General features: G+C 46.5%; 1 protein-coding gene across 4 annotated transcripts in view; it reads left to right on the top strand.

The window, feature by feature from the left end:
• LOC6532237 overlaps positions 1–12,500 on the top strand; it is a 111,199-nt gene that overhangs the window by 82,202 nt on the left and 16,497 nt on the right. For 2 of the 4 annotated variants that reach the window (XM_039373633.1, XM_002092974.4), the window contains exons 6-9: positions 7–393; positions 8,408–8,695; positions 9,330–10,001; positions 11,082–11,729. In XM_039373633.1, the coding sequence (XP_039229567.1) occupies positions 7–393; positions 8,408–8,695; positions 9,330–10,001; positions 11,082–11,729 (1,995 nt within the window). The remainder of the gene's footprint in view (positions 1–6; positions 394–8,407; positions 8,696–9,329; positions 10,002–11,081; positions 11,730–12,500) is intronic. The other 2 variants (XM_015193773.2, XM_039373634.2) reach the window with 1 other exon arrangement.

Below are 12,500 nucleotides of genomic sequence, written 5' to 3'. Positions count from 1 at the left end.
TTCCAGGTGTTGTACCATGAAATTGCATCACACGCTCGAGTGGTGAGCTCTTGCATTCAAGCCGCCAAAAAGGAGCAGCAACTCCAACAGCAACAGCAACAGCAACTGTCGAGTCAGCAACCCGCCTCATTGACCAGCAACTGCTCCAGTGAGTCAACCAGCGAGTCCGCCACAAAGTCGAGCAGCCTGAGCAGCGGTTTCGCCTCCGATCCGGTGGCCACACCCATAGGAACCACCGCAGCGGCAGCCCCGCCTCCAAGTAGCACCCAACCGTCCAAGAAGGGGGAGGGCAACTTGGAGCGACTCAGGGATCGCTACCATCTGTTGTATCTGAAGGCGTTCGAACTGCAACTGTGCCTGGATAATCTGCTCAGGAAACGCAGTTCCACAGCGGTAAGTTTGCAAAAGCTTCTCAATACATTCATTTCCGTCTATCTGATATTTTTATCTCCCTTGAAATTTAATATTTTCCTGTGGCTTTTTAAAATAAGAAAATACCTTCTTGCAATACCTAGCATCGTAAACAACCTACGTATATCCCACTAATTTATGGCCCATCCACATGAACTTGAATCGATTAGGGATTTTCCGAAAATAACCTCTGCAGGCAGTGCCCTTGGTCTGCCTTCGACTTTTGTCACTTTGGATTATCTTGCTGGCTGACAAGAAAAAAAAAAGAAACTCCCAGCCGGCAAGGGAAATGCATTCGAGATGCCAGGGATTCTTGGAAAGAAAGAAAATGCATTTGGCGCCGCTTTCCCTGCTGGTTCGTTGCCGTTCATCGCCGCGCATTGCCAATTGTGGAAATTTCTAATTACGTTTTAGTATAACTCGGCTGCGAGCGATTTAATTAATTCATTTAGTGAAAATGCCGGCAATGCGACAAAAAATGTATTGGGAAAGCGCTGCAGTGCACAGCATTGCGATTGAATAGTGAGACAAAGTAGTGAGAAAGATGAATGAGTTTCGCCTGGGTGGTGCGTTGGTGGCTCATCAAGGTGTGTCCGCTTGGTTCCTCTTCGATGGGAAGGAGAGAAAGAAAGAAAGAACTGAAAGTGAAGAATGTTCCACTACGAGAGAGTATAGCCTAGCCGTCTTAGCTTCCAGATTCCCCAGCCGACGAGCACTTCCTTTTCCTCTCGCCATCTGCTCAACCAGCAACCATTCCCCTTCTAGTGCGCCGATCTGTTCTGTTCCTCGTGTGGCATCCGTTTCGTGTCTAGATCCAGTGAAAGTCAATTTCGCCTTATAGACACGGTGGCCTAGTTTCCTGCCACCAACGGGCGTGGATGGATGGATGGGTTGGATCCTCCTCGCAGCTCTAAGCGCTTCCTGGTTAAAGTTCTCTGCCCCTCTTTCTGTCTGGTAATTGGAAAGCGTTTTTCATGCACCCCTCTTAATTGTGGGTAATTTGCCGAGTAGGAAGCGCAAAATGCTCTGGTCTCGTGCCCGGGCTCAGTGCTACCAATAATTCATTCAAGACACGCACTGCATGGAAGAGGCGTCTTCTGACCCACACACACCAGTAGTCTTCTGGGCTTTCTTCCCGCACCTATCGCCAGACCTCCGGCTGTGGGGCAGTTAACCTTCTTGTGTTTTCTGTTTTCTTTTTTTTTTTTTGCTGGTGAACCGCTTCATTTGGTTTCGCCTCGAGCGGGCTTTTATCCACCCCTTCCGTGCTCCGCCTCCTCCTAGATTTAGCTCGTTGCTGCACAAACAATTTCATTTTCCACTGCCGCGCTGATGCAATAATTTGCATCCCCGCGGGATCCGTCCGTGGCCAATCTCTATGTAGGCCGATCCAGTTGGCAATTTTCAACACTTTCCTGGCCACATTCGGCTCGTTTTGGCCGCGGGGGAATTCGCTGCTCCACATTTGCCATGCATCCAATTTCTGGTCAAAGGAGATTAGCTGGGCCATTCAGGCCATTCAGGCCATGGCTGGACTTCAAACGAAGGCGGACGGAAATGTCACAAGTGCTTGCACTTGGAGAAAATGCGATCTACATAGGGTGAAATTCAATGGTGCATATCATATGGCTAAAGCGTGATCTAAAGTTATTTTTCTCGGTGCTCCCATTTACGAAATGCCGTAATAAACTCACGGCTTGCACACCAACTACTTCCCCGCTGCTTCATCAGCGGGGTTAAGCTTAAGTAGCTGCCATAAAGCAATGCATTTATATCTAAGGCAATATAAAAATCAGAAACTGCGAAAAGTAAAAGTGAAATTTATGCGCCCTCAACTGCAGAGTTCAGAAAAGTCATCGGCAAGACGGTAAACTCCGGAATCAGCTCCAAAATCAGCACCGAAACCAAATGAAAGTGACCGAAATGAGCAGAGCAGGGCAAATGGAATTGGGATTGGAAATAAACCAAATCAAATCTACGACGTGCCTGAACTTTTGAAAACATACAAAAAACAGAGGAAAAAGGATGGCTTGCTTTGGTCGATTTCTTAAATACCCTTACCCTTTGCTACATTTATTTGTGTTGATAAAAAGGGAGTGTTTCAAATGGGTAAAAAGTTATAATAAAGCTAGTTCTGTTTTGCTTTTCCCTAACTTAGATTTATGTTTTTTCCAAGTTGTTTTCCTTTGTGGCATCTTCTTCAGCTTCTCTTTGTTTCCCACACTTGGTCGCTGGCAACATGTTGCAAGTGGCAGCCACAAGAAGTTCAATAAACAAATGCAGTTGAATTGCATTGAATTATGCCCCATTATAGTTGTTATTATTGTTATTATATCTCGCCCGAACCTCCTCGTTTTCCCTCGGATTGTGTTGTTTATTCTTGGGAAATTGTGTTTGTTTAGCGGACGGGGACCTGGGACCACGAGACCTTTGGCTGCTTTTCAGCGAGTTGAAGGTTGCACTGGAGGCTGGGAAACAGCTGTCGGTTGAAAGGGAAACGATCTTGGGAATCTTGGTCGAGTGCGGGTGCGAGTGGGAGACTGTGCGGAAATCAAGTTGACTTCTTGGGGCCTTGAAGCTGTCATCATTTTTCTAGCATTACTAATTGGCCAGCATTTTGATGTACCAATTAGCGTCCATCAATGCTGTATGATCAAATATTTATAAACTTAATTGGCCATCATCAGTGCAGCAACAGCGGCAAAGTGGTTTGCTAACCAGCAGACATCAATCAAATACCGACATAAATCAATCCCCAAACTTGCTACCAGTCTGCAAGTCCACACCCAAAACACAAAAAAGAAAAGATGTCTGAAAGCGAAATATGCAAATTTCTTTGTTTGCTGCAGTGTTGTGAACCACAAAACCAGGCTTTAAAATGAGTGAATGCAAATCGCATAATAATTGACAATTGGAGGCGGAGGGGAGTGGCCAGCCATTTTGCTGGCAGTCACGTCGGAATCGAATCGGAACTGCAATTTATGCATGATGATTGCTTACACATGTTGCGCGTTTCAAGTTGCGAGTTGCAAGTTGCTGGTCGCAGGTTGCAGGTTGCTTGCTGCACGCTGCATGTTGCTGGTGAGCCCGGAAAGCAGCTCGACTTTGAATCACAATAATTATGTAAAATCTGTGGAAACAAGGCGTGGACACACCCACAACTTGAGATAAAACGCGGAAGACAAACGATTGCATATTTCTAAATCGTTATTTTTGTGCCAGGCGAATTCTGCTTGGTAAATTAGCCTCCCCTTAAAACAAAAAATTAAAACTTAAACGGCCAGCACAAAAAGTGGGCCACATGTAATGGAAAACTGAGTCGCCGCAGGAAAAAGTTGGGTGGCTCTAAAAATGGTTTTATAATGCAGGCGGCTAAGCCAAACCGTTAGCTGCTCCAGTTTCTGGAAAATGACTTGGATAATGACAGATTGCGGCGTAATATTCCTTGGGGTTTCCTTTCTGCGGAATTATACCCCCGACTAATGATCGCTGCCACCTAAATGGTTCATTATTTTATGCCAGCCTGATAGAGGAGTACCGCATTATCACGGATAGGATTGGGATTTTCGAACTGATTCGATCTGATTCGATCAGATTCGATCTGCGATCGCACACACTGGCTTTCTGGGCCATTGATTTATGATCGCCGGGAAAAGCCATAAAGAAAAGCCAGAACAACAACAATGAACGACGAACGATCAACAAAAGCAAATTGCCAGCAGCTGTTGGTTCAACGTGCCACATTCCCATATCAATCGACTGCTGGGAAAGTCGGGGCATTCGGGAATCAATAGTGAGTCGACCCACAGTCCAGTTGCCCAACGCGAAATCCAAAAATCCAAACAAACGAGAGCAGCAACCAGCAACATGTTGCTGCGGTGTCGTGTGGCGCAACTGCGACATCTTCAAATGCGATTTATTGTGCTGCCAGCAAGCTGCTTACTTGAAATTGACATTTGCCAAATGTCAACTCGCGACTTTTGTTCGCGCCTTTGCATTGAATGACATTCGCCTGCAATTGTCAATATTTCATTTCCATTCTGTCAGCAACACCTTAAAACGAAAAGGTATTGCCATGATTTGTAACGCTGGCACTCGCCATCGAATATCTTGTCCTTCCCCAGATGGCATTAGGTTAAAGAACTGCCAATCCGCCTGCAACCTGCGAATTATGAGCAATTGCGTGGCCAGGAATCGGGCATTAGCATCTCCTGCGTGGGCTGCATGCTGCTGGATGCTGGAATGGTGGGAAGGAGTGGGCGTGGGCAGCACCCACGTCGGATCGGTCATTATGGAGCCCCGAGTGCGGCGGCGGCAACATGTTGCACTGTCCGCAGATTAGGGTCAGGCGGCAAGAACGAGAATTGGCAGGGGTCTGAGTGCAAATATGCAAACTATGGCCGACGGCTGCTCGCTGTGGCACGTTGCAACAGTTGCTGCTGCGCTGCTGCTGCTGCTGCTGCGACCAATGCAACTTGCAACTTGCAGCTTTCCTCTGCCTTGCTAAATTTAGCCTCTAATGCGATTTGTAATAGTTGAGCTAAATTGTAGACGTCCAAGTGGCTGCTGTACCAGGAAATGTTTGCCGTGCGCCAGCAACACCAGCAACCACAATGAAAGTAATAATATTGTCGCTGCTGTGGGTTGTTACTGCAGTTGCTGTTGCTGTTGTTGTTGCTGTTGTTGTTGCTGTTATAGGGGGTGGTGCATGGTGGGGAGGTTGAGAGGGACTCAGTGGTGCCGCATGTTGCCCGCTTTCCATATGACTTGGAGTTTTCATGCTGCTCATGTTGCTCGCTGGCCAATTGTTGTTGTTGTCTGTGCTGCGGGTTGTCAACGCGGCCGATGGCGATGTTATTTTGCTATTGTTGGTGTTTTTGTGTCTGCAATTTTGTCGCGCCATCGGCAGTTTTTCCACTCGGAGTCGAATCGGAGTTGCCTCCGATGTTGTGTTGTTGCTGTTGTTGCCGTTGTCACCGCTGGATTAAAATTCATTGAATGTTTTGTGCCGAATTGAGTAATTGTTGCGAAATTTCGCTGGGTTTACGGAAAATTGGAGGGACTAATGAAGGGGAGTCATAAGTTAATAAGATAATGGCGGGCTTACGTTTCTGAAATAAAATCATTTCAGCCTGAGAACCAAATTATAAACACTAAAAAGGACATAAAATAATTTAAAGTTTATAGACACATACAGTAGGTATGCAAAGGTGTTATAAACGAAGCCATTCACGTATTCGTCTCTCCATAAATTTGATTGCTTCAAAAACTGAAATGCACCTTGATTCTCCTCTTTCTGGCCAAACCCATCGATCAACTGCCCAGAAACTCACCAGTAAACTCAGCTCTCTGCATTTGATATCTCTGACGAAAAATAGAAAATAAGTAAACGCCTGACGAATGCAACTCACGTTTTTATTGCACGATAATTACAGTCATACAAGCACATGCTAATGAACACTTGCCCCTCTCTCCTCCCCTCTCCTCACCGCCGATATAAAATATAATAACCAGATATCGACGATATGGCAGCGTTTAACGATAATTAATGGCTGGCGTGTGGGAAATTCGTAAGTTTCCAATGGAAAGCATAGAGAGACAGTAGGCATTGTAGGAGAATTTCCCACACTTCACTCAAGTCACAGCGATTCTTATCGCTCTAGTTTATACTCGCTGTGGTGACAACGAAAATTGTGACATGGCCAGCATTGCGTGCTGAGATCCGAATCGGAATGGAAATCTCAGTTGGATTGTGGATTTAGCTAAAGAAGATGCCTATGGGTGTAAACGAGGTGCTAAGCGACGTGCACGACACGTTCCTCCACCTTTTCCCTTTCTCAAAATAAGAGTTCTGCTGAAGTGCGTCGAGATGAACTTCTTTTCCAGTTAAGCGGAGGAGATCACTCCACGAACCGCGTGGAAGTGGAAATGGAAGGCGGGCCCACAACTTGATGGTTGTCTAGGTTCTGTAATCCCTCGCCAGCCTTTTCCGACTTTTGCATAATAAGAACATAAATATGTGTGTGCCATCCAGCACTGTGGGTAGTCTGCTGTTCCCTAACCAGATTTCTTGGGATTTCTTGGCTTAGACTTGTTGCCTTTTTAGGTTCTCAACTTGTACCGTTTTGTCATCGGAGTTTTTCCCCTTAATTAGTTTTTCATTGGGTTAAACGATTGGACAAACAAATCAGATGAAAGCGTGACGCAGGGAAGCCACACATAAAAGAAAATCAGTTTGCTGATCAAGTGTTGCATCACTAAATGCGGGTGTTATGCTAATTTGGAGAAAGCTTTGAAACCAGATCAGTTCCAGGTGGAGGAGAAAAGTAAAAACTTATCAAAGTTCAGATCAAAGGGGGAAACAAATGATTCGTTGATAGATCAGTAAAATCGCTGCCCCTTTGATGCAGATGAAACTGATATGGATAGATACAAATTAATTCATTTAAAAACACAAATTTTAGATCGCATACTTGCATATCTATTTTTATGGCCCATTATTTTGAAATCATGTAATGTAATCTCTACATTTCTTGATCATCTAAAACGCTTTGAGTTCGTAGATTCGCTTTGCACTTTTCGCTGGCCCACTGCTTGTTTACCCAGCACCTCTTTTGATGGCCTGTCTGGCCTTCTCTTACTTCCCTGTTTATTTACAACACTTGGGATGGCCTGGTCCATTTACACATTTCACCTCTTTGTTGCTCGAAAGCTCAATAGCCCAGTGCCTCTGCTTCTGCCTCTGTTTACCATAAACAAAAACAATCAAATGGCGCCAAACAAGAGGTGCATAAGCAATTCCCGGCCATAAATCATCTGGACAATTAGCCACATAATCTGCTGAGGAGAAGGAGAACCAGCTTCTTTAGATGTTGAGGCGACCTTCGGGCGGCCTCCACGATATTTGTTCGAAAACATTTACTCGAACAACGCGAATTACGCAAATCCGAGAAGGCGAAAACACTAAATTGCCCAGCTAAAACATCTGATGGCCATAAATGCCATTCCACAGCTGATTGCTGATCGTCAGGGGTGAGGTCTCTTGGGTTAATTGTGGATTTCGTTAGTTTTATTTTATAGAGTGTTAAGACAACATTTCTGTATGTAGTTAAGATCGTGGAAAGAGAAGAGTAGCGGAGGGAAGGGGGAGCACTCGCGGATGGACCAAGGTCACTTGAGGTTGTGCCACGGGCTGTCTTTTCCCCGGCAGTTCTGGTAAAAAGCGAAACATATTTGAAATGCCATCAAGGCCTCTTTAGACGCCTGCCCACCGCTCACTCACTCACCCACTTGTGTGGGCGTGGACATGGAAAAAGAAAAAGGGAAAATTCGAGGGTAGACTTGGGAAATACGAAGATTTGATTACCCTTTCCTGAGTAATTCCGAAGATATGTTATGGTTACTCTCTTAAAACGGAGAAAACTAAGAGTTTTAAAGTCCAATTTATATAGAAGAACTTTAAAGGATGTGACTTGGTCAATTATAATTTTTTTAGAAGAAATTATGAATTGGTACGCCTTCCAGGCGAATCTTAACATTCGGAGAGGGTATACGCCAACTCTTTCGCGCCTCTTGGCTTATCTGACATCTGTCTGGCCAAGTGTTTGCCAGTTTGCCAGTTTGTCTCCCTGTCTCTGCTTTTCCGTTCGAATGTCCGTTTGTCGGTTTGTCTGTTTGCCAGCCTGTCGCTGTCCGTGTCCACCCGCTGATCCGATGCGAGAGCTTCGTGTGTCGACAATTGAAAGCAATTATAATTTTAGCCAGCATTTGGAAGAGGAAGAGTGTTGTTACGTGATGGAAACAGGAAGAGCAAATAAATGAAAAGCAGACCGGACTGGACTGCAAATTTTCCCAGGTAGCTGCTAGTGAAAGATCAAGATCACACGAGTTGCCCAATTAAAAATTGGTGCCTCTATTCACAACTTTATTGAAGCAAAGCACCCGAATCCCCTAATGAATCTGTCCAATCTAAGATCTATTTTCTCGCTCCTTGCAGAATGGTTTGGATGACGACGAGGACGACGAAGAGGAGGACACCGAGGACGACTCCTTTGGCTACGAGGGCGAAGCCACCGAGGACGATCTGAACGAGGTCAACTCGGATCTCGATCTAGAGAACAGCGAGTCCAAGTCGGCCACCCCCGCGGAACTTATTCTCCAGCGCTGCCAGATTGCAGCTACCCAGATTGTGTGCGGCCTGGATGAGACCCGTTCCCAGCCAGTCACATCCCAAGCGAAGTCGCCGTCAGCGGATCAGCCACGCGATTGTCTTGCACCTCAAAAGGTAAGCCATACGACGGTGGATGGCAGATGCCCCTTTCGTCTGAATGATTTGCATATTCCGAATGTATGTAGTTACTGTTTGACTTGTCGTTCTGTTGTGTTCCTAGCTAAGTTGCATGCCCCCGCCTCACATAGTATTGTCAACTTTCTGAGCCTGACCTATCCTAACCCCCAGCTCAAGCTAACCGAAGAACCTACATGAACCTAACCCGTCAAGAAACGTTATCCGCAACCCAACCATATAGGGAAAAACAGAAGACTAAGCAAATGATCTCCGGTATATGCTGATATTTTTGGGCAACATCAAAAAACCAGAAAGAACCGATCGGGAAACTTTTTTTTTTTCATCTAAAAAAAACGAGGGTGGAATACAAAAATTCATGGAAAACATCTTACCCTAGACCTTTGACCAAAACCGACTCCTAATGACAGAACATTTTTATCAAAATCCTACATTTGGCACTCCCATTCCCAAAAAAAGAATATTCGTACGAAACCTTAGTTGGCATTACTTGAAGGGCAGAGCATGTGTTTAATGAGTGTGTGAATCCCAAGAAAATCCGACCCGACCCACATCCTTTTGTGTCACCCACTTAACACTTATCCAACCATCCGAACACTTGACTTGCATTCAGCCCGGCGATGAGGCCGACGAGGAGCTAGAGGAGGAGGACGAGGATCCCGATCTCGGCACCGATGTGGTGGACTTCCTGATTGCCAAGCGATCGTGGAGACAGGCGAACCACCCGAATCCCAGTGCGACAGCCACGCTGACGGATTTCGAGGCGGATTCGGAGAGCAGTGACTTCGAGCAGGTGCAGCAGTTGAGCAGAAGAGGATTGCCCCTGGCAGTGGGCAGCACCCGAAGGGTCCTTAACCTCATTGAGATGCCCCAGAGCAGCAACGGCAATATCAACAGCAGCAACTCGTTGCTGCAGCAGCGAAATCACAATATTGGCAACAAAATGCTGCCCAACAAGGCGCACGGCAAGAACATTGCCGTGGCGGTAATCACACCCAATTCACATGGCAACACCAGTCACGGTCATGGACTCGGACACGGTCACGGACACGGACTCGGCCACGAGCTGAACAAGTCGCCTTTGGGGCTGCGCAAGACGCGTCATCACCACAATGACACCTCCAAGTTCAACCGATCCAATCGCAAGTCGAAGAACTGTGCGATCTTCTACTTCAAACACCTGGACACGGACAACGAGCAGGGGAACGCGGCGGGCAGTGATCTCCAGAGCGAGGATGATCCCAGCCTGATCCACCGGCGCAGAGCTGCTGCAGCTGGAGGCGACGTAAGTACCGTTCTCTGGTCTCTGGTGGCGGATCTCTGCGATCTCTGCGCGCATTTCACTCGGTCACGGGTCAGACACATCAGCCGCTCATCGGTGGCATTCGTTCCACTCGCGAGGTGTTGGGGTCACGTCCATGGAACATGGTTTCTACCTACTATACTCTTCCAGAGCCCTCTCTTCTTCAATAATTAGCATGCATCAATAGCTCGCCATTTCTGTAAGCTAACGTGTACCTAAGATATTCATAGTGGCATGCCTAACTATTTCTTAATTAACTTTTGTATTCTATTATTCGGTAGTCTTCATTATTCACTACTAACCCAACACCATTAACTACAGCATCATTAATCATTGAACGCAATGATCAAAAGCAGGCGAAAACCAAAAGAAAAAGCTAAAAATATTCGTAATTTAGAGCAAAGATTCAAATAATCCAATTATTTGTTAAAAAGTTAGCTTTAAAAAGAAGCAATATGGATGAATCTTTCACCTACATAAGATTCTCCAAGATCTCGTACTTCGACTTCTTAAGCTGACAGCATTCAGACTTAATTTGTTTGTCTGTCTGCCTGACTTGTCTACAACTTCTTTACTCCGCCTCCATCGATTCCTCAGCACTCCTCTTCAATACTCCAGTCTTCCTCCCACATTTGACAACTGCTGAGGTCGTCACCATTCGAAATGGAAATAAATTGCCAGCATAGCATGAAGACAAAGGAGAGAAGTCACTGGAGTTGCAGTTGTAGTTGGAGTTGGAGAAGTCAGAAAAGTCAGGGAGAAGGCGTCGTTGTCGGCAACCAAACGAAGTTTCAAAGATGTTGCTCATGTGCAGCAGCAGCAACATCGCGTTGCAAGTTGCCAGTTGCCTGTTGCCAGTTGGCAGTGCACCGGCACAACAATTTGCCATTTTGCGCAAGTAACGCTAATTAAACTTCATTTTCTACCACTTCATCTTCATCGTCGGTTTCTTCTGCAGTTGGCTTTCCTTTGGCGAATTTTGTTACTACTGATTTTAATGTTCCATTGCGTTTTCCCTCCCTTTCCCTCTCCCTTGCCGTCGGCCGCCTTCGTGCCACACAGATACTGAAATCGGCTGATGCCTCAACGGATGACGACGACGAAGGTTGGCTCTACACGGCGACAGCAGCAGCAACATTGGAAGTTGCCACACCAGCAACTGCGGCACCGACTGCCCCAGCAGCAGCAACATCGATCGTGGATGGTCTGCAGTCCACAACCATCTCCTCGACCACGGCCACGGGTGGAGCACTCCCGCCCAGCGACGACTCCGATAAGGAGAACAAAGTGGCTCTGGTCAGCGCCACGACAATCACGGCGGCAGCAACCACAACTGCAACTGCAACATCCATTGCAACACTGCACGGCAGCAGCTACGACAGCAGCAGCGCCTGTTCCTCCTCCAATTCACATTCAAATTCGAATTCGAACTCCAACGGCAGGCTCACGGAGACCTCAGCCACCTCGCGAGTCACCCAGCTACAGATGCAGATTCACTCGCAGTCGCAGATGGAGCTCCAAATCAATGGCAATGCCATCGAAGGCAGACACATCATTAGCAACAACAACTGCTACAGCAGCATGCAACATCAACCGCAAAACAACAACGAGGGCGAGGCAGCCGAGGATCTGGCCAAGATCAGGATGGACATGGATGTTGATGAGGCAGCTGCCGATATGGCAAATGGAAACGCCAGCAAATCTCAGCAGGTAAGTGGTCTCTAGATCATAAGCTATCATAATTATGAGGGATCTGGTTTCATAATAGATGGTCATTATGAGTGAGGTTACCAGGGATATTCTGTTAACAGGGATTTTATATCAATTTAGTGTTTGAGGTGTAAGCTATAAACTGATGTTACTATTTTCCCTGAAAGCGTCAATCTAAAAATCAAAATAACAGAAATATAATCCCAGGAAAGAAAACCCTTTATCGTCCAACGATTTGCACAACTTTTCACGAATCCTCTTGGCCACGCCGCCATTTGTAGAGCACCAGACGTCGGGTTCGATTCGATTCAGTTCGGTCCTCTCGACTTTTGGACAGGTTCCCACAGTCAGTCAAGTGCCAAGTGCTCCAGTCTAGTGGCCATGTCTGTGACTTGTGTCAATAAAAGAGTTTTGTTTGCCGCAACTCCGAGGGGCATGAACGGCAGGGCGGGGAAGGGGGCGACTGGGATTGGAATCGGGTTTAGTTTTAGTTTTGGGTCTGGGTGCCGGCTGGTTGCCGGGCACAGAGTTTTCAATAAATGGAAAACCTCGGCGGATGATTAAGCAGTTGGGTTAATGAAAGCGAATCATGCACCGACTACTCCTGCCGCTGCGAACGGCAGACTGAAGCCTCGATCGATGACTACCGACATGGCATGACGTCGTGGTCCAGGAAAAACGATCGCCGCCGCTCGGGAAATTGAGCGGAGCACGTCAAAAATGGGAAAGTACGAAATTAACCGGGAAACGTGTGATTTATTTCTTCATTGA

Source organism: Drosophila yakuba, chromosome 3L (genome assembly GCF_016746365.2).
Source record: "Drosophila yakuba strain Tai18E2 chromosome 3L, Prin_Dyak_Tai18E2_2.1, whole genome shotgun sequence".
Lineage (NCBI taxonomy): Eukaryota > Metazoa > Arthropoda > Insecta > Diptera > Drosophilidae > Drosophila > Drosophila yakuba.
The sequence above is the reverse complement of the archived record's forward strand: the minus strand, read 5'-3'. Positions and strand labels throughout refer to the sequence as shown.